Source organism: Triturus cristatus, chromosome 8 (assembly GCF_964204655.1).
Source record: "Triturus cristatus chromosome 8, aTriCri1.1, whole genome shotgun sequence".
NCBI lineage: Eukaryota > Metazoa > Chordata > Amphibia > Caudata > Salamandridae > Triturus > Triturus cristatus.
Genome location: NC_140591.1, coordinates 750,729,968 through 750,748,673, shown reverse-complemented (window position 1 = coordinate 750,748,673; position 18,706 = coordinate 750,729,968). Strand labels below are relative to the sequence as shown.

The 18,706-nt window shown below is 46.3% G+C and overlaps 2 protein-coding genes across 4 annotated transcripts in view; one reads left to right on the top strand and one right to left on the bottom strand.

The window, feature by feature from the left end:
- Positions 1-7,972, bottom strand: part of COL4A2 (collagen type IV alpha 2 chain) — a 633,759-nt gene extending 625,787 nt beyond the window's left edge. The window contains exons 1-2 of the mRNA XM_085622168.1: positions 7,797-7,972; positions 6,786-6,940 (exon numbers count right to left, since the gene is read on the bottom strand). Of these exons, the coding sequence (XP_085478294.1) occupies positions 6,786-6,862 (77 nt within the window). The 5' untranslated portion in view covers positions 6,863-6,940; positions 7,797-7,972. The remainder of the gene's footprint in view (positions 1-6,785; positions 6,941-7,796) is intronic.
- Positions 7,973-8,065: 93 nt separating this feature from the next.
- COL4A1 (collagen type IV alpha 1 chain) overlaps positions 8,066-18,706 on the top strand; it is a 626,471-nt gene continuing 615,830 nt past the window's right edge. For all 3 annotated transcript variants that reach the window (XM_085622171.1, XM_085622169.1, XM_085622170.1), the window contains exon 1: positions 8,066-8,300. In XM_085622171.1, coding sequence (XP_085478297.1) covers positions 8,232-8,300 — 69 coding nt within the window. In that variant the 5' untranslated portion in view covers positions 8,066-8,231. The remainder of the gene's footprint in view (positions 8,301-18,706) is intronic.

The window sequence follows — 18,706 nt, the reverse complement described above, 5'->3', positions numbered from 1 at the left end:
GAATAGCAAAAGTTGTACCATTGTGTGTTCCAACATTTCTACCAATAAAAACATGCATCTCACATGCATGGGTGTGTCTACCATAATGGACAGGAACAGGCCAAATCTGTGACCATATGAAGCCGATGTAGTGTGAATGTAGTCTTCACATAGTTAAAGGTTTGGTGTATTCCTGGTTTAGGCAACAGTTAAACCCACACATTTAAGCTATAGTTTTTATCAAGAGGAATGGAAATGCTTGATGATAGGATGTTTGCTCTGTGCCAGATGTTCTGGTGTTTTCTATCACAGAAAAATAAATGAATTGCGATTCTTTTAACCAATACTTTGACATGTACCGAACATTCTTCGCAATAAAACATGCCAGGTATCAAGCATGACACATCACCATATATTCCCCTGCCTCTTTAGTTTTAGAAATGTCTAGGATAGGTAGGTTTCGTTAGGTGCTAGCCTACCCCACGCCGATCTACTGCGGCCACCCCTATGGAAAATAAGAATAAAACTGTGTTATTTAGGGACAGATTTTAAATTTGCAAGGCATTCTAAGTAATGAACAAGCTGGGATCAATACACGAACATCACCATGGATTCCCCTGTGTCTCTTGCTTTAGAAATGTTCAGGGTTGGTAAGGTTCTCTGAGGGTCTTCCGGAACCAGACCCAAATACTGCAACCATCCCACACAGAAAAGAAGAACAGTGCTTTTTAGGCATGACTTTGATGTTTACAAGTTTCAGAAAACTTGCTTTGGTCCAGGCAAGTACATCCCCCTGCATTTGTTGTGGTCTTTAGCTTTTAGAAATGTCCTTAGTTGGTGGGTTTCCCTGGGTGGCAGTCGACCCTGAGGCCAAATACTGCAGTCATCCCGAATGGAAGCTCTCCCCATTCAAAACATTCCCTGGTGTCTTATTGGTTGGAGCAAACACAATAAGATAATGGACGGAGCGCTGAAACTTTTCAGATGCTCACCTCCAGTCACTATTAGATCTGGGCTGAATTCATTATCATTCTTTTGCTCACTTCACCACCCCAGTTCAGACCCAGCCATATGCAAATCAGTCTTGGCCCTGCTTCCCATGGGAACAGTCCAGCCCGAACTGCCAAGCCAGGTTTTCCCTGGCCCGGAAACAAGCATCCTGGGAACGGCTTCGGGGTATTTGCATACGGCTGGTTCTGAACTGGGGTGGCAAAGTGAGCAAAAGAATGATGGTGGATTCAACCCAGATCTAATAGTGACTTGGGGTGAGTCACTGAAAAGTTTCAGCGCTCTGTCCATCATCTTATTGTGTTTGCTTGTTCGCCCTAAGTTGGTAGGGTATGCCCAGACATGAATCCTTTTTCTCTTTGCCACTGGATTCAAGCTAGCCTTGCTGATGAGGGGTGTTACCCTGAAACCAGTCCTAGGATGCATGTTTCATCCTGTTGGAATTCCCCCTTGACAGCCAGCACCATCTTCAAAACCATGTGCATCATTTATAAAGTCATCATGACCGCAGCTGGGACACCCTCAGACTGGAAACAGAGAAGTATATAAAAGAAGAAAAAAAAGGATGCATGCCTTTTCTACCTATGCACGCATGATCTTAAACAAATCCCCGTATCCCTCAGGACCAACCCAGCCAGGCTCCAGATTAGAAAAAGTTGAAGACGCACCTCTACAAAGAACACTACATCACAGTTCAGTAACAGTACACTTTTGCTCACAGAGCCAAGCTACGTCTCCTATCACTCATGGACTGAATGCTTTCGTTTAGCCATGTTGCCCTTTGGCTATGTTTGCACTACACAAATACTACATACCTACATACATACTTCCTAACCAGTTTTTTTAGAAAAATCTATGGAATATGGCAGTGAAAGGGTTTTAGGTTTAGGTTTAAGAGATTTGTAATGCGCATGACTACCCTTGGGCATCTCAGCGCTGCGGTGATACAGGATGGAAGCTGTTAGCACTTAGGATTAGGGGAAGAGCCGTGTCTTAAGTTTTTTTTTGAAGGATACTTCGTTTTCAGTAAGTCGGAGCTCTGGGTCCAGACTGTTCCAGAGTGTTGGTACCAGATGGGTGAAGGACCTTCCACCCCATCTGGCTCTCTTGAATGCGGTCGCGTTCATCATGAATTTTGAACTTGACCTGAGTTGTCGACGGGGAGAGTAATGAGAGACCAACTTTTGGATGAGGGCGGGGCCTCTCCCATACATGGCTCGGTGAGCCAGACTTAAGGACTTAAATTTAATTCTGGCTTGAACCGGAAGCCAATGCAGCTCTCTCAGTGCTGGTATAACTGAGTGGTGTCGAGGTAGGTTCAACAATAGTCGGGCGGCTGCATTCTGTACGACTTGTAGTCTGTTTGTGACATATTTAGGAGAGCCAAGAAAGAGAGAGTTGCCGGAGTCCAGCCTTGATACCACTAAGGCCTGGACTACCGTCTTCCTAGAGTCCTCTGGAAGTAGGGATATTATTTTTCTAATCAAGCGTAGTATCCCAAAGCAGGTGCCTGATCATTTTTTTGCCTGGACCTCCATCGTCAGGTTCGGGTCTAGCCACATACCTAAGTTTTTATGGCTGTTTTAGGGGGAGGAGGTGGTCCCCAATTGGTGGGCCAAGAGATCTCCGTGCGAGGGTTATAGTTGTTTCTCAAAATCATCAGTTCTGTTTTTCCCCCATTCAGTTTGAGGCTACAGTCTGCCATCCATGATCCGATTTTTTCCAGGAAAGGGACGAGTTGTCTGTGGTCAGAGTTGGGGGATTCTGAGATTGAGAACTCTAGTTGCGTGTCATCTGCATATGACACGATGGAGAGGCCAAATTCCTGTGTTATATGAGCCAAGGGGCTGAGATAAATGTTAAAAGGTGTTGGACTCAGGGAGGATCCCTGAGGGACTCCCCAAGGTGCTGAGAGGGAGTCTTACTTAAATCCCGCCTCCATACATTGGAAAGTTCTGACACTCGGGAATGACGCAACCCATTGGTTAGCTGTTCCTCTGATTGCGACATTCTCCAGTCCTTGAGTTAGCACTGTGTGGTCTACCGTATCAAACGCGGCGCTCAAATCCAGAAGTACCAGGGCCGCGGTTCTCCCTTGATCAAGGATGGATTTGAGTTTTTCAGTGACCACACACAGGGCTGACTCCGTGCTATGTTTTGGTCTGAACCCCATCTCAGACTGGTGTATGATGTTGTGATTTTCAAGGAAAGTGGAGATCGTGCTGTTCATGTGTTTTTCTGCCATCTTGCCTAAAATAGGCAATAACGATATTGGGCGGTAGTTGGCTAGATCTGCAGGGTCCAATTGTATGTTTTTTTAGCAGGGGTTTAATGATGGCATGTTTCCATTCTGGGGTTACCTTGCCATTTTTAAAGGAGAGGTTAATTAAATTACATAGTTGATTGAGGACGGCTTTCCCACCTTGAGCGAAAATATAGGGTGGGGCCGGATCTAGCGGGGATCCTGACTTGATTTTCTGTAATGAGGATACCTGATCTACCTTCATCGTCGGGATGGTCAGGAGGACCGGTGCGGCGGGCTGGAGTGGTCCCGTGTGTTCACTCTTTCTAGGGGCGTTTAGAGTGCTAAGGGGGCCTTGTGGATCACCTAAAGTCGTGATAGAGTTAGGGTGGAGGGAATTGTAGATGTTTTCCACTTTGCTCTTTAAAAAAGTGGTCATCCCATTGCATCTTTCTTTGGAATATCGGGGGCTGTTTATTCCTTGGTCTACTGTGGTAAGTGATTTAACGATTTTAAAGAGCTTCTTAGAGGAGTTAGAAGACTTTGCTATTTTTCCTTCGAAAAAAGTTGCCTGTGCTTTCCTAATGCTCTTACTGTAGAGCTGTATGGCTAGTTTGTAAGCTCTTTTGAGCTCTGGATCGTAAGTCTTCCTCCAGTTACGTTCAAGTCTTTTGCAGCTCTAGTTTGTGCAACCAACGAAGGACAGAACCAGGATGACCTGTTAGTTTTTTTATGCGTTAGTGGGCTTGGCTTCCTAAAATTCCGGTCAATAGAGCTATTGATCCAGGTTAGCCAGTTCCCATGCGCCTCTTCCAGGTCAAAGGTGTCTGGTGACATGGAGGACTCCAGATCATTAATCCAGGCCTCATGGACTATCCTAGGCCATTTGCGTCCCACTATTATAGGCTCTTTTTTTTGTTCACTAGCAAAGGGTTTATGGAGGCGCAGTGGAATCATGGCGTGGTCTGTCCACGGCATTCGCTTGGGTGCTAGTACCTCCAGTCTTGGGTCGTTTGAGAAAATGGAGTCTAAGAGATGGCCTTTTTCATGAGTGGCAGATGGTACCAGTTGTAAAAGCTGTAAGGCTTCCATGTCGGCTAGGCATCTCCTGGCTGACGGATCATTGGGATCATCCAGATGGATGTTGAAGTCGCCTAGCACTGTGGAGCACTTTTCCCTATTAGCATGCTCGCCAGCATGTCAGGGGCTGATTCTAAAAACTGGATACAGGCTCCTGGGGGTCTGTAGATCAAACCACCTGAGAAAGAGCATGACGGAGAAAGGGATATTCTGAAGGCGAAAGCCTCGGATTTAGTGATATTGAGGGGAGTGATGGTACACCCTAGCTGAGCTTTACAGATGATTGCAATACCCCCTCCTATGGCTCCAATTCTGTCAAGGTGGAAAATGTCATAGCCCAGAGAGGCCCCAGAGAGGTTAAGAAGTCCAATGTAAGTTGTGCTTTTTTAATGTTACGTTGTTACTAGATCATTGGCCATGTTCCTGGGGGGTCTGGGGTGTGAGTTTGGTACGCCGATAGACTCAAGAGCATCAACAGATGTGGAAAGATGTATGAGAATGATTATATGGGAGAAGCAATAGTTTGGGGTGACAGAGGGCTGAGAAATGGTAGGTGAGATAAGCAGGAGGCCTTGAAAGGCCTAAAAGGGGAGGGTGGTGGTGGGTACAAATTGTGGATCCTAGTGAGAAGAACAAGGGTAATAGGTGTATTATTGAGGCCATGCTAGCCTGTAAGGTGATAAGTCCAGGCGAGTAATATGAAACAATGACCCATCACATTAAAGCAGCCTTTTCCACCCTATTCCAGTGTCTGGCTCAATTGCGCCTTTCGCTCACCTGCCAATGTCTCACTACAGTTTGTGACAGCTCTTTTTGCCTGATAGAGCATTCCTCACTGGAAGCCAAACACGGATTTATGGGCTACTTTATACAGTTAACATAACTGTGGGGACTGGCACTGACTTCACAGCAGAAGGTTCAAAGAACTACAGAATCCAACATGGATGTCATTTAGAGGTCTCCAGTGGTTGCTGCTGAGATCCCTGTCTTGCCCTTGTCATTGCCACACCTTGCAAGTGTAGACACATATGTTTGTAATACAGCGGTGTAGGTTGACCGAGTGCCTGCGTATGCTGCCCGGGCAGCCGCATGTAGGAGAGGGTGGTGGGGGTGAAGCCACCGCCCCCAAATCTTGTGCCACCCGGGGTGGACCGCCTCCCCCCTTACTACGCACCTGCTGTACTAACAATTTTGAATTTAAAAATATAACACTCATATGCAATTTTATTAGAAAAGCATGGGTGCACCAGAACAGACAGGTGTACTTAAAAGAAGTTTAGAACCCCTTCATAGTTTTAATTCATGTAATGCTGACTTTGAATTACTCTAACCTGAAGGCATAGTTTAAACACACAAGGATAATTCAACATTTTTTTTTTAGAAAGAATGGAAAGAAAAAAAGTATGTAAAAAGTAAAATATTGTGCCACTATCCTTGGTACTGACATGGCCTTCATTGTAGGTGGATGTGCGTGTGTGATCAGGCAAAATGCCCCCACTCACAGCGCAAGACAGCCATGGATGAATAGGGGGGACCCCTCCGTCCTGTACGCTGCAGTGCACAGAAGCGAAATGTCACTGACTGTGAAACAGACCAATAGATGAAAAGAGCTGACCCACAGCACCTCTATGTATGAATATAGGCGTATTTTTATTTATGATGTTTTTCATGACATGAGGCTTGAGAAACAGCTAACACTGGCTCCAGGCCACACTGACTGATTTATTGGAAAAAACAGTCACTTCTATGTTTTGCAAGTTTTATAGTTCCTTAACAGTAATCATAAATCAAAATGTGTTAATAGTGATAACAGTAAATGTAGTCAATAAAATTCTTCATATTCAACACATGCTCTGTATGGATTAATTCCCGTGGGCATGGACAATTTTGTTTTTGTCTCTATTTGTGAATCTCCCTTTGATTTATTAACACGTTTTCTCTTTGTGTTATACACACGTCTTAAGTGACATCAATTATTGTTATGTCATCAAGCTCAAGGTCGTGTGGCACCACTTACTCTGAGTGGGGATCTAAAGTCATACCCACATCCTTTGACGTCATTGAGGTCGAAGGAGATGTGATCAACTTTCGCTACCCCTGACAATTTAGTGAATCGGACCGACGTCCATAGAAACATGAAACGTGGATATAAATGTACACTAGTGTACAGTCAGGTTATTCACATAGCAGGGCAAAGCACTGGGCTTGACTGACAACCTAGCACACGTGGTTCATGCACCTGCTTCAGACTTCTCTTAGGCGCGTTCATGTCATGGTTTAGAGGCGGGCCACTGCAGCCTTTCTTACTTCCGACTTTGCTAAAGTGACTGAGTGAGTACCAGTGGCTGAGGCGAAAGGAACACGTCATTTACAGTGGTGGGAAGCTGCAAGTCCAGGGCGACAGGCGCTATCTAATGAACACTGCTTAGTGACGTATTATTCTTATTATTAACAACGGAGCTAGAGCGATACTTACTGCAGAAGAGCGTGTTTGCTGAGCCGAGGCGCCATCCCGCGCGCCCCGGGGGTCGTGGTGTCCCGGGTGCTGCCCATGCTGGAAGCTTCCGCCTGACCCTTGGCCGTCAGGGATCAGTGAAGGCGCTGCCCGTCTCGGAGTCTTGTCGCACCAACCTGAGGAAAGTATGCAGGGGACACTATGAGAGGACAGTGGAAGAAAGGGGGAGACACATAAACACGGACTCTAGAACCATAATACGTCAGACATCAACGCACTGACTAGGGGACTTTGGCTTGGAATTATGGGGGTAGGTAGGGCAGAGCACCTGCCCTACGTTCTTTTGGGCAGTATGTATGTACCTTCTGTACTTTGTTGAACGCCTAGTCAGGGGTAGTAAACGCTATATAAATAAAATTTGAACAGCATGGTAACCGTCAACAAATGGAGCAGCGTGCTACCCTTTCTCTAAAAGCGTCCCAACGCCGAGTCAGTGGTACGAAGCGCTACATAAATGCAACTTCAATACAATACCATTTCGCCTCTTATCGCATCCCTTCTGTTTTACATTTGAGAAAACAAGGCTCGTTATTAAAAATGACCACATTCACCACAGAATGCTTCTCATTGCCTAGTCTGGAGATGCGGAAAGGAATTATCCGGACCTCGGCTGAAAAGTATTTTCACTGAGGGGGAGAGGCTTGTAGATAACTACAGTCACCCCTACTTAGACCACAAAATATGCATAGAAGGCTGGTGTCCAGCTGCCTACTGAAATTCACGCAGGTTAGGAGCATTCCTGAAAAAGAGCTCGCTTTGTATAGCGCTTTCTACCCCGAAGAGGCGTTCTGCAGAAAACGTATATATGATTTTCCCTTAGAGCTGTGCTGAAATGCGGAGTATTATATAAAAGAGAAAACAGTTTGAAAGTTTTCGCTTTAACGCATGTTCGGCAAACGAGAAGGCATCATTAGAAGGGGTAGCCAGTGACTCGCTATCCCGTGCAGAGACTAACCCTGCCGCCACACTTACTTGAGTGATCAGAGCTGGTTCCGGCACATGTCCTCCGGTGCGGCGCCCAGAAGCGACGCCAACTGTGAGGCAGCGCTAAGCGTCAGGTTCAAGGCGCTGCGGGTTTGAGGCGACTCCTGAGCCCTCGCTCTCTTCTGCTGATGCCTCCCGCTTCATCCACGCACAGAGCTGAGAATAAGTTTAAGTGGAGCTCCGGGCGGCTGGGCGGAGGGGGGCGGGGAGGCGGCTCGCCAGGGGAGTGGGCGGGGGTGGGCAGAGGCGGGGGCGCCTCCAACAAAGCGCTCAGACTTAAGCTCGACTCTTTTACTCTGTACACGCGCTACCGGCGCTCGGGAGTGAGTGAAGAGTGCAGACCCCGGCAGCGCACAAGACCCCCGAGCAAGCTCCCGACACCCCCACCCACCCCACAGAGGTTCCTTCTACCCCGGCACGGCCATGGGGTGGCTGCAGCTTCTGCCCCTCGCTCTCCTCCTCATCCAGCTGCAGAGAAGCGCCGATGCAGCGGTGAGTACCAGGCGCTATCTGCGCCAACTTTATCAAGGTGTATTTTTGCGTCACCTGCAATCTGCCATACATCATACAGGGGACTTTTTCCTCTCAGAAAAACAAGAAGAGCAGATAGGACATTTCTTGGCGCTAGAAATCATTTTCTCATGTATGACGGCAGGATGCAAAACGGAAACAAAATGGACTGGACAGCGCCCCGTTACAATGTATTGATATGTACTATTAACAGGTGGGGGTCAAACTTCTGTAGATAATATGCAAATAATGCTATTTTAGGCGTCTCGTTATCCCTAGTCTCACACTGCCACTGGGCAGATATGACTGGAATATTAACTCTTATATGCAAATACCTACGGCATGGGACGTTCACGATAGAGTGGTCTGGTACAAGGGCGTAGTGCACTGCAGAGAGGGCCTCGTTTAATTGCCCACTAGTTTTCATTCCGCTGCGCTATAGACGCTAGCACTAGATGCAACGGAGTGTTCCTTACAGATTGAGGGGCGGGCCAGCCTCACAGGAAGCGGTGACCCAGGTGTGTAGCAAGCGTTCTAAGGGTTCTTAAGCAAGCATGCAGAATGACCCCGTGACCTCCTGTTGAATAGTAAAAGACAACTCTAAATGGGGCGCGACGGGCCCCTCAGACTCCCGGGCATGGGTGTCACTGCACTTGCTGCACCTGCTTCTCTGGTGTGACCCATATTTTGACTTGTCTTCGACATGTGAGCGCCGTCTGTCTCCTCTCAATGGATTCCTCGCTGTCTTGGAAGCAGTTACCACAGTTGCCCATATGTGGGCTCTGGTGCAGGCAGTGAAAATGGTCCCTCTCACTCTCACTGTCCCATAATAATCGAGCATAACGGCCACTTCTCCCCCCCCCCCCCCTTCCCCCGCCTCGACCCGGTGGAACTGCACCTGCCAGTCCATTGCTAGCTTGTCCCTGGGTGCTAAAGTGCTAACATTTCCTGCACTTTGACAGAGTGAACTGAACACTCGCCCTATATTCTCATTTCTGTAGCCCTTCTCCCCCCCAAAGCAGAGAGATGATTGCAATCTTTTTAACTCTTTCTTTCTCCAACCCCAGTACTCCTGGCTTGTGAGCCTTGTGTCCTGTGTGTAGCCGGTGTGTGGTACACTCCTGCAGCCCCTCTGGGGCAGAGTGGTCTCGTCCTAGGGCCCGCAGGGACCCGCAGTCTCCTCAGAACACACACAGCTGGTAGCAGGCCAGCGACTCTCTCTCATTAAAACCCCGTCTCCCGCATTCTGGCTGCGGGCCGAACCTCTCCGTCATTCAAACTGAGGGAGGGCCATACATATCAGCAGCCGGGCAGAGCCGCGTTGTGTTTAATACTGTGCGCATTTTTAGGGCAGCACACGTTTGTAGTTGATGGGCAGTGCCGGTGAACCCAATCATTTCAGTGGCCCTTTGACGTATTTAGCATAGACAGTGACGTAACTAAACTTGACCCCCCCCCCCGCATAGTACACTAACACCCCCCCCCCCCCACACCCAGTCAGAAGCTCTCAGGCCAGGGGCTCAACGCTCATGCACGGTGCCAGAGGGGGCCCCTCGGAGCTCAGGTGGGGGCTAATGTTATGCCACTGGACATGGAGTCTTTCCCCATTGTTTTATGTCAATGGTATGTGAGAAAGAGTGCTGCCCTCTCAGAGGAAGGTACCTCTGTTCTTTTTGAGCAGAAGTGTCCAACAAAGTTTCACCTGGGTCCGATTCATGTCAGATTGTCAGCATACCCACATAAAAGACATGCATCTTCCATGCGCCTGGAAGTAACCGATTTACATAATGAGTGGTTATCCTGAAAACAATTGCATGGGTCTGAGCCTGCGTTGGAAAACCCCGTCTTAAAAGCTAGCACCCCAAAATATGAGTTAGTATAATAATCACAATTGCATGTTCTCTTTTTAAAAAAGTATGGGCAGAAATCCGTGCCAGCCCATGTTTCCTTCCCTGGAAGCGCTCTCTCTCCGTCAGTGTTCTAGGTAAGAATGCGCTTGGATATTGGCAGCTGTTTTCACGTAATACCCAAATTTGGGGGCATATTTACAAGCCAGGCGATAAAATTATCGCCGCTTTAGCGGCAGAAAACTGCCGCTAAAACGGCGATAATGGGCTTGATAATATGTTCTATGGAATTCCAATTGAAGCCCATGTTAGATGTCCTTCACATTTAACATGGGCTTCAATTGGAATTCCACAGAGCATATTATCAAGCCCAATTTTATCGCCTGGCTTGTAAATATGCCCCCTAGTCACTTATTGCATGGCACTCAGTGACGTAAACTCTCACCACTGACGACCGCAATGATCTGCAGATCACACGTTTGATTCCTGGAAAGGCCAGCCTAGCCTTTCATTTTTCTGAGATCAGTAAAATGGGTCCCATTAAATAGGGTAATAGTAGCGCCAGTTATTTACAACACTCAGTTAACAAGGGCTGTCCGAATCCCTATAAAACAACTTGCTATTATCACAGTACAATATGAAGAACATACTTGCTTCCTTTCCAACTGCTCGGGCTCGGGGATAGTCAGGTTTGAATCACAATAACGTTCTAAGACTAGATTTTGGCTTTGGGGTGAATAAAAAAAAGTGCAGGCACTCGTTCTCTTCTGTATGTTTCCGAAATCAGGTGTGCATGCTTCAGCCTTACACCCCCAGTTGCAGGAGCATGGCAGGAGCATGGCTGACCCACCTCTGACTGTCCTGACAGATGGGCGTGTGATATTTCAGTTGGTTTTGCCGTTGTAATATTATGAACCCTTTTGGTAAGAGAACCTGGCTCTGCCTGGAAGTTGTTAAACCCAGGGCTTTAAGTGGGATGAAAAAACCTAGGGGGGGGGGGGGTCTCAAAGGGGCGTGGCCAAGGTAATTATGGGCGTGGCTTATAAAACACCAGCTAAAAATCTGTGCTAAGCAGAGTGTGCCTCCCGACTTGTCTTTTGCTATTTATGTCATTGCATCCAGATATATGATACAAGTAACATCATACCTACAAGCCAGGACTATTGGCTTTGTCAATGGTTGTTAGTTGCATAAGATAAATAAGCAGCAATTATGGCTTTTATATAATATTGAAAATGCTTCCACCTAAAGCCCTGGTGACACCACGCCAATGTTGCTGCACCTGAGTTTCAAAAAGAGAAGGGAAATCCTGAGAGAAAATGACTCTTTTTGAAGGATTTCTCTTCCCCTATAACACTCACCAGGCATGAAGTCATACTGTAACTTCTCCATTAGTGAGAAATGAGCAGTGTGAGCGCGCGCACATGGATGTGCCTGCTGTCACTGCAGTCTGGAAAGAAACGGACCGCCTGTGCCAGGGCACAAAACAGAGCCGGATAGAGACCCGTTTCGAGGACCCCTTTAAAAACTGCTGGGTCTCAGACCCGGTGAGACCCGGCCCACTTAAAGCCCTGGTTAAACCCCTTCCCACACTCTCCATCCCACACACCTTCTCGGTTCTGGAGGGATAGCTAGGGCTTTACGTGGAATGAAAAAAGTAGGGGCGTTCTTTAAAAGGGCGTGGCCTAGGAGGCATAACTAAGAAACCTTTCCAATGGGCGGGATATATTAAGGGCGTGGCGTAAAACACATAAAGTAAAATCCTGTGCTTCCCATGGTACCACCGGACCAATACTTTGGTGCCTCTCTGTGAGCTTTCATTGAAGATTTATCACACAGTAACAGACATGCACCTAAAACAACGAAACCTTCTGGCTTTGCCAATGCTTGTTCGAAGTAACAAATCAATAAGGAATAACAACGATTAGGTTGTGAATAATTACAATGGGAAAATGTTTCAATTTTGAAAATATGAGTGAATTAAACATTTCAAGGCCTGTGAAAGGGGCGGTAGTCTTCAAAATGTATCAAGCACTTCCGCTCATCCAGTCACACCCCTTTCTGCTGTTGTTTTTCTGTTAGACGCCTATGCCCCTTTTCTCCCTACCTATTTCTGAACTGCTCCATTCGAACACATTATGCCTCTCCTTTCTCTTCAGCACCATGAATTCATTCTCTCATGCATGTACATCCTTGCATTTTCTTCACTTCATCACCTCTACACACAAGGCACCCGCTGATCTGTTAGCAATGCATTTTCTTCTACTTTCACACTGGTAATGTGTATTTCCTTCATACACTCTCACTTAGAATTCCAATTCCAATTGGCACACATGACCATCGTTCCGTGTGATCTGCAGAGAGGCCAAGGACTGGATGAAAAGAAGCACCATTGACCAGGGCCTAAATTTGCATTTACTGGTCGAAAAGTATACGAGAGCAAGGGAAGGGTCCATGTACCTGGGGTTCATGGACCTCTCGTCAGCCTTCGACCTTGTAAATCGCTCCAAGCTGTGGAATATTTTGCTTGATATAGGACTGGATAGGGCCCTTGTCTGTCTTTTAGCTGATCTTCATTCTGACTTAACTGCTGCGATTAGAGTCACCTCGGAAGGGCGCTGCACTAGCCACTTTAAGTCCGAAAGAGGGGTAAGGCAGGGGTGCATCTTGGCTCCCCTCCTTTTTACGGTCTATATAAACGCATTGGAATCCTCCTTAAAAATAGCTACTCTGGACGTTCCGCGAGTAGGTGAACTGGGAATTCCAGTTCTCCTATACGCGGACGACGCTGTTTTGCTCTCCCGTACAGGAGTGGGCCTTCAACGCTTACTGGATGCATTTGAAGATTTCATGGCCTCCCTGGATTTAAAGATTAACGTCAAAAAGTCTCAAATCATGATAATGGGCAAGGCTAAAAACACCAAGTTAATAAAAACATTTACATGCGGGAAGCAAGAGCTTTGTAGAGTAACCACTTTCCCCTATCTGGGGATTACCTTTGATGAGAGAGGATCCTGGGGTCCCCAGATAAAAAATAGAAATCTTGCTCTTGCTAGATCTTCTTTTGCACTTCAAAGTTTTATAAAAAAACTGGGGGCTAGGCCAATAGTCACTTTGCTACAACTCTATAAAGCCAAAAGCTTGGCTGTTGCCACATATGGCAGCGCCATTTGGGGCTATTGTTCAACGGACAGTATCCAGATTACCGAAAATAAATTTCTCAGGTCAGTCCTCTCCGTACCCCAGTCAACTCCTACATACATTGTCCATTCTGAACTAGGGTTGGGATACATTTCAGACCTGATTAAAATAGCCCCTGTTTTGGCCTGGCTTAGGATCTGGCTGAACCATGAAATTCCCCTCAATCACACCATTTTAAAAGATTGCTTGCAGTTAGATGGGGTTAGCAAGATTCCATGGCTAGGATATATCAAAGATAGCCTTGGCAAGCTGGGGAGACCAGATCTTTTCTTAGCCCCTTCTAGTATAACTACGAAAGACATAGCTCAAATTAAAAGTATGATGAGAGACATGCTATGCCTAGATAGGGAACAAGTGGAGCTTGGGAAACCAATGGTAAGGTCTAGCCTTATTTTGTGTACCCACGTGGGCCCAGAACCATACTTGACCATTGTTAACCGGCCCTATCACCGCCTCCTTTTAACTCGATTTCGGCTGAATTTGATCCACTTATCTCTGGGCTACTTTCCGAGCTGGAGTTCACCAGATAATGCCCCGCCATGTAAGTGTGATAATTTCTCGACCCAGAACACCTTGCACTTTCTGATGTTCTGTGACCACTTCACGGTCCTAAGAAGGAAATTCTTGAGACCGATTCTTAAAGAGGTGGGGTTCACACAGGTCAAGCCAGCACTACTGTTTCTCCAGCTATTACAAACCCCTAGGATAATGTTTTATGTTGCCAACTTCTTAGTGGGGGCTAGTAGGGCAAATAAAAGGATGGTGTCCGATAACCAGGTGATCATGGATCATTAGAAAGATGAATTGCATATTTCGCACTAGTATTGGTTATTACTTGAATCCTTTTTACATTGATGAGTTTTTTGCAATCGATATGAACAGCTTGTTTTATCCTTACTGACCTCTTTTAAATGTATTTTTAGGTATGGATTTTATAGAAAGTATATATTTTTGTATTCACATGTAAATGGTACTAGTATGTATATATATGATGTTTTATTATGTATTTATTGCATTTGATGATTATGTGTAAAATTTTGTTCCTATGTCTTTTTATGATATTGATTTATCGAAATAAAGTATTATGACTGACTGACTGACTGGATGAACATGTATTCCGAATCCTTTTGTGACCCACTGACTGGCAATGTGAAAAACCCACATTACCTTCACCCTGAACTTCTAAGCTCTCAATTGTGGCCCTTTACAAACACCCACCCACAACTTGGACTCACACGGACATGTAGAAGATAGCTCAGTTCACGTTAAGCACAGAACAAAAGTAATATTCTTCATTAAAAATAAAAAAAGACAATATTTTTTAAAAAGAAAACACTTTTAGAGAATGCAATGTTAAGGGCCTTATTATGAGCTTGGCAGTGCGGGAGCACCCCGCTCCTGCACCACCAAACCTGTGGTTGAACTACCTACCAGATTAAAAGTTTTCTCCTGTCTGGGGGTGGTTCTTTGGCGTTCCCACAGCGGTGCCTATATGGCAACGTCAAATCAGTACCTGCACTGCATGGAAGTCTATGCCGTGCAGGTACTGAGGTGAATGGACAACTTGTGCCCCCCTGTCTGCACCCGATGGCGCAGAGGCACAAGGGGGGCCTGTAGCCCTCCTTTGTTTCCTCCCCGCCACACCTTTCATGGTGGTGGCACTGCCATGAAAAGTGTGGTGGCAGGAAACTCGTAATATGCTAGGTGGGGTTGCAGCGACCCCACCAAGCATATTGGGGCCTCAAGACAGCCGTGCCACCGCCAGAGATCTCTGATCCCTGTCGGTTGCGATGATCCCAGGGTGGCCCGATCACCCTGGTTGTAAAAGGGTGGAAGGAAGACTGCCACTGCCGCGCCCCGCGAGTCTGGCAGTCCTGGACAGCCAGACTCGTAATAAGGCCCTCAGTAAAACATGTGGAATGTGACAGAAACAACTACTGCTGAAATGGATCTCCTTAAGAGTTTTTATACCTATTTTTCACCCGAACACAGTTTTTTACTTGTAAAGTTCAGGACATCATAAAGGCGCGTTTCAATGCCAATTTTAAATTACTGCCGGTTCTGGGACCTGAAGGGACCCGGGCCTGTTAAAGCCATGGGGTTACAAAGCTAACCATCTTGCCCTCACCACACCCGTCTAAACGCAATGGTACATCCACTCAAACTGCCGCCAGAAGCTCGGGCTTGTATTGACAAGTGCCAGAATATACCTGGAGCCGTGGTGCAGCCCACGTGCAGGGCTGCTTGGCTCGCGCACGGCCGGTGAGGATACGTGCGCACGCCAAGAGCGCTTTCACTTCCTGCCTATGTTCGGGGACGAACGGATATGGAATCTTTGCCTGCACCTCCCTTCCCCGCTGCGAAGCTCCGTTATGGACCTTCCCGCCCTGCTACCATCTCTTCCAAATATTCCCACCCATCCTTGGCAACACGTAACCTGAAGGCCAGTCTGAGGTACTTTTAAAATTGACTTATTGTCGGGTGGGGTGGGGAGGGGAGCGGGAGGCCGGGGATACATTTTCCATATTATATGCGCTCAAAATAAATGATGGCACGTGCTGATGCAAGTTTATTTAGCTAAATCTGCTGTCCCTACGAAAATATCTGCCGCTGAAGGGGATCATTCTTCCGCGAGCGCACAATGCACTGCCGGCCCCTGCCTTTCGCCGGGCGTGTCTTGCTAAGTATGGGCGAGTTTTAAAGAGGGTGCAGCAGAAAGGAGGGGTCAAAGAAGAAGTTGCAGTATCACTGTAATTAATACTTAGAGAATGTGTTTGAGGGTATCCCCGAATGTCCATTGGTCATTCGCTTGACCACTTGCACATTCTCTTACTCATTCAATTCATCACTTGCCCTCTGCTCGCTCACTCACTCACTCACTCACTCACTCACTCACTCACTCACTCACTCACTCACTCACTCATTCCATACTTGCGTTATTCCCCTTGACTCCTGGGAATTGAGCAACTTGCCAGCGTTCATTTATCCAATGACATTGCACACTCCTTGCGGCAACGTGGCACTTCCAGTTCAACCCATGCATGCCAATTTAGCTGTGGCAGCAGCAGTAGCGTAATGAAACCTAAGAGGTCCACCTTGCAAAGAACATGCAGGTGGCCCACCACGCTGCAGACCCAGTCAGGAGTTTTCAGGCCAAGGACCTGACAGTGGCAGAGGGGGCCTCCGGAGCTTGGACCCTTGTGCACCGTGGGGGCAGTGGGGTACTTTGATACCCCACTGGGCAGCCCTAGTGGTTACTTGTGCCTCCCTCGCATAATGATGTGCATACCGAGGCGGGGAGTGGGGCTAGGAAGTGTCGAAAGATCTCCCGGTAATTTAGAATCTCAATTAGTCCTTAAGGTGTAATCTTACAATTACACAAGAATGTCCTACTCCTCGGCACTGGGGGTAAACTGGGATCCATGTACGCCAAATTTCAAGGGTCACCAAATAATTTAACACGGTAAACCATTATTACAATTTAAACAGTTATGGATACTGTAGTTACTTGGCAGGTCAAGCAGTCCTCCACCCCCATAGATTGATGGGCTAATTGTCTTCTACTCTAACAACCTTGGTGAGTGAACCCTAACCCAATAGACGGTCCACACTGTTTTCGTTTCCTGGGGTCCTCATCCTGACTTTGTTTATATGTGCTTTAGTGTCTTGTCTACAGACTTCATTTGTCCCGGTATTAGGATGCTGGACAATGAGAGAACGCTCATATTATGGATAACCCCGTGTGCTCTGGCCTTCATTGGACAATTCAGTGCTTAATTTGTGCTGTGGTTGCAGGTGAGGGTACCATCACCTATTTTTGGGGACCAAGGCTTATTTTTCATCATCAGACATTGACAAAGACAGAGAAAGCAGAAAAGGGAGGAAGATGGAGGAAATCTAAGGCAGGAAAATTGTGATGTAGTGAGAAGGTAGGACTGAAAAGAACCTGCAAGAGGAGGATAAAGAGACAGAACTGTAGGGTGATGGAGAAAAGGGATGTATGACGTTACAACGCACACTTTTACAACGCATGCACTTACAACGCATTTTTTACAACGCATAATCCATTACAACGCATGACATTACAACGCAGGACACTACAACGCATTTTTAAAAAATACCTTTACAACGCATTACCATTACAACGCATACTACCTTTACAACGCATACCATTACAACGCATAATATTAAATTACATTTAAGGTAAGTATTAGATAGTATAGGGGTACAAATTACTATTCTAACTCCAGGGGGTGCAGCAGTAGGGTAAGTGTTGGATAGTGTAGGGGTAAAAATTACTATTCTAACTCCAGGGGGTGCAACAGTAGGGTAAGTGTTGGATAGTGTAGGGGTAAAAATTACTATTCTAACTCCAGGGGGTGCATCAGTAGGGTAAGTGTTGGATAGTATAGGGGTAAAAATTACTATTCTAACTCCAGGGGGTGCATCAGTAGGGTAAGTGTTGGATAGTATAGGGGTAAAAATTACTATTCTAACTCCAGGGGGTGCAACAGTAGGGTAAGTGTTGGATAGTGTAGGGGTAAAAATTACTATTCTAACTCCAGGGGGTGCAACAGTAGGGTAAGTGTTGGATAGTGTAGGGGTAAAAATTACTATTCTAACTCTAGGGGGTGCATCAGTAGGGTAAGTGTTGGATAGTATAGGGGTAAAAATTACTATTCTAACTCCAGGGGGTGCATCAGTAGGGTAAGTGTTGGATAGTATAGGGGTAAAAATTACTATTCTAACTCCAGGGGGTGCATCAGTAGGGTAAGTGTTGGATAGTATAGGGGTAAAAATTACTATTCTAACTCCAGGGGGTGCAACAGTAGGGTAAGTGTTGGATAGTGTAGGGGTAAAAATTACTATTCTAACTCCAGGGGGTGCAACAGTAGGGTAAGTGTTGGATAGTGTAGGGGTAAAAATTACTATTCTAACTCCAGGGGGTGCAACAGTAGGGTAAGTGTTGGATAGTGTAGGGGTAAAAATTACTATTCTAACTCCAGGGGGTGCAACAGTAGGGTAAGTGTTGGATAGTGTAGGGGTAAAAATTACTATTCTAACTCCAGGGGGTGCATCAGTAGGGTAAGTGTTGGATAGTATAGTGTAATATTATGCGTTGTAATGGTATGCGTTGTAATGGTAGTATGCGTTGTAATGGAATGCGTTGTAAAGGTAGTTTTTAAAAATGCGTTGTAGTGTCATGCGTTGTAATGTCATGCGTTGTAATGGATTATGCGTTGTAAAAAATGCGTTGTAATGGTAGTGCGTTGTAAAAGTTGCGTTGTAAAGGTTGTTCCCCGGAGAAAAGAGATATGAATTGGAATCAAGCCTAGACAG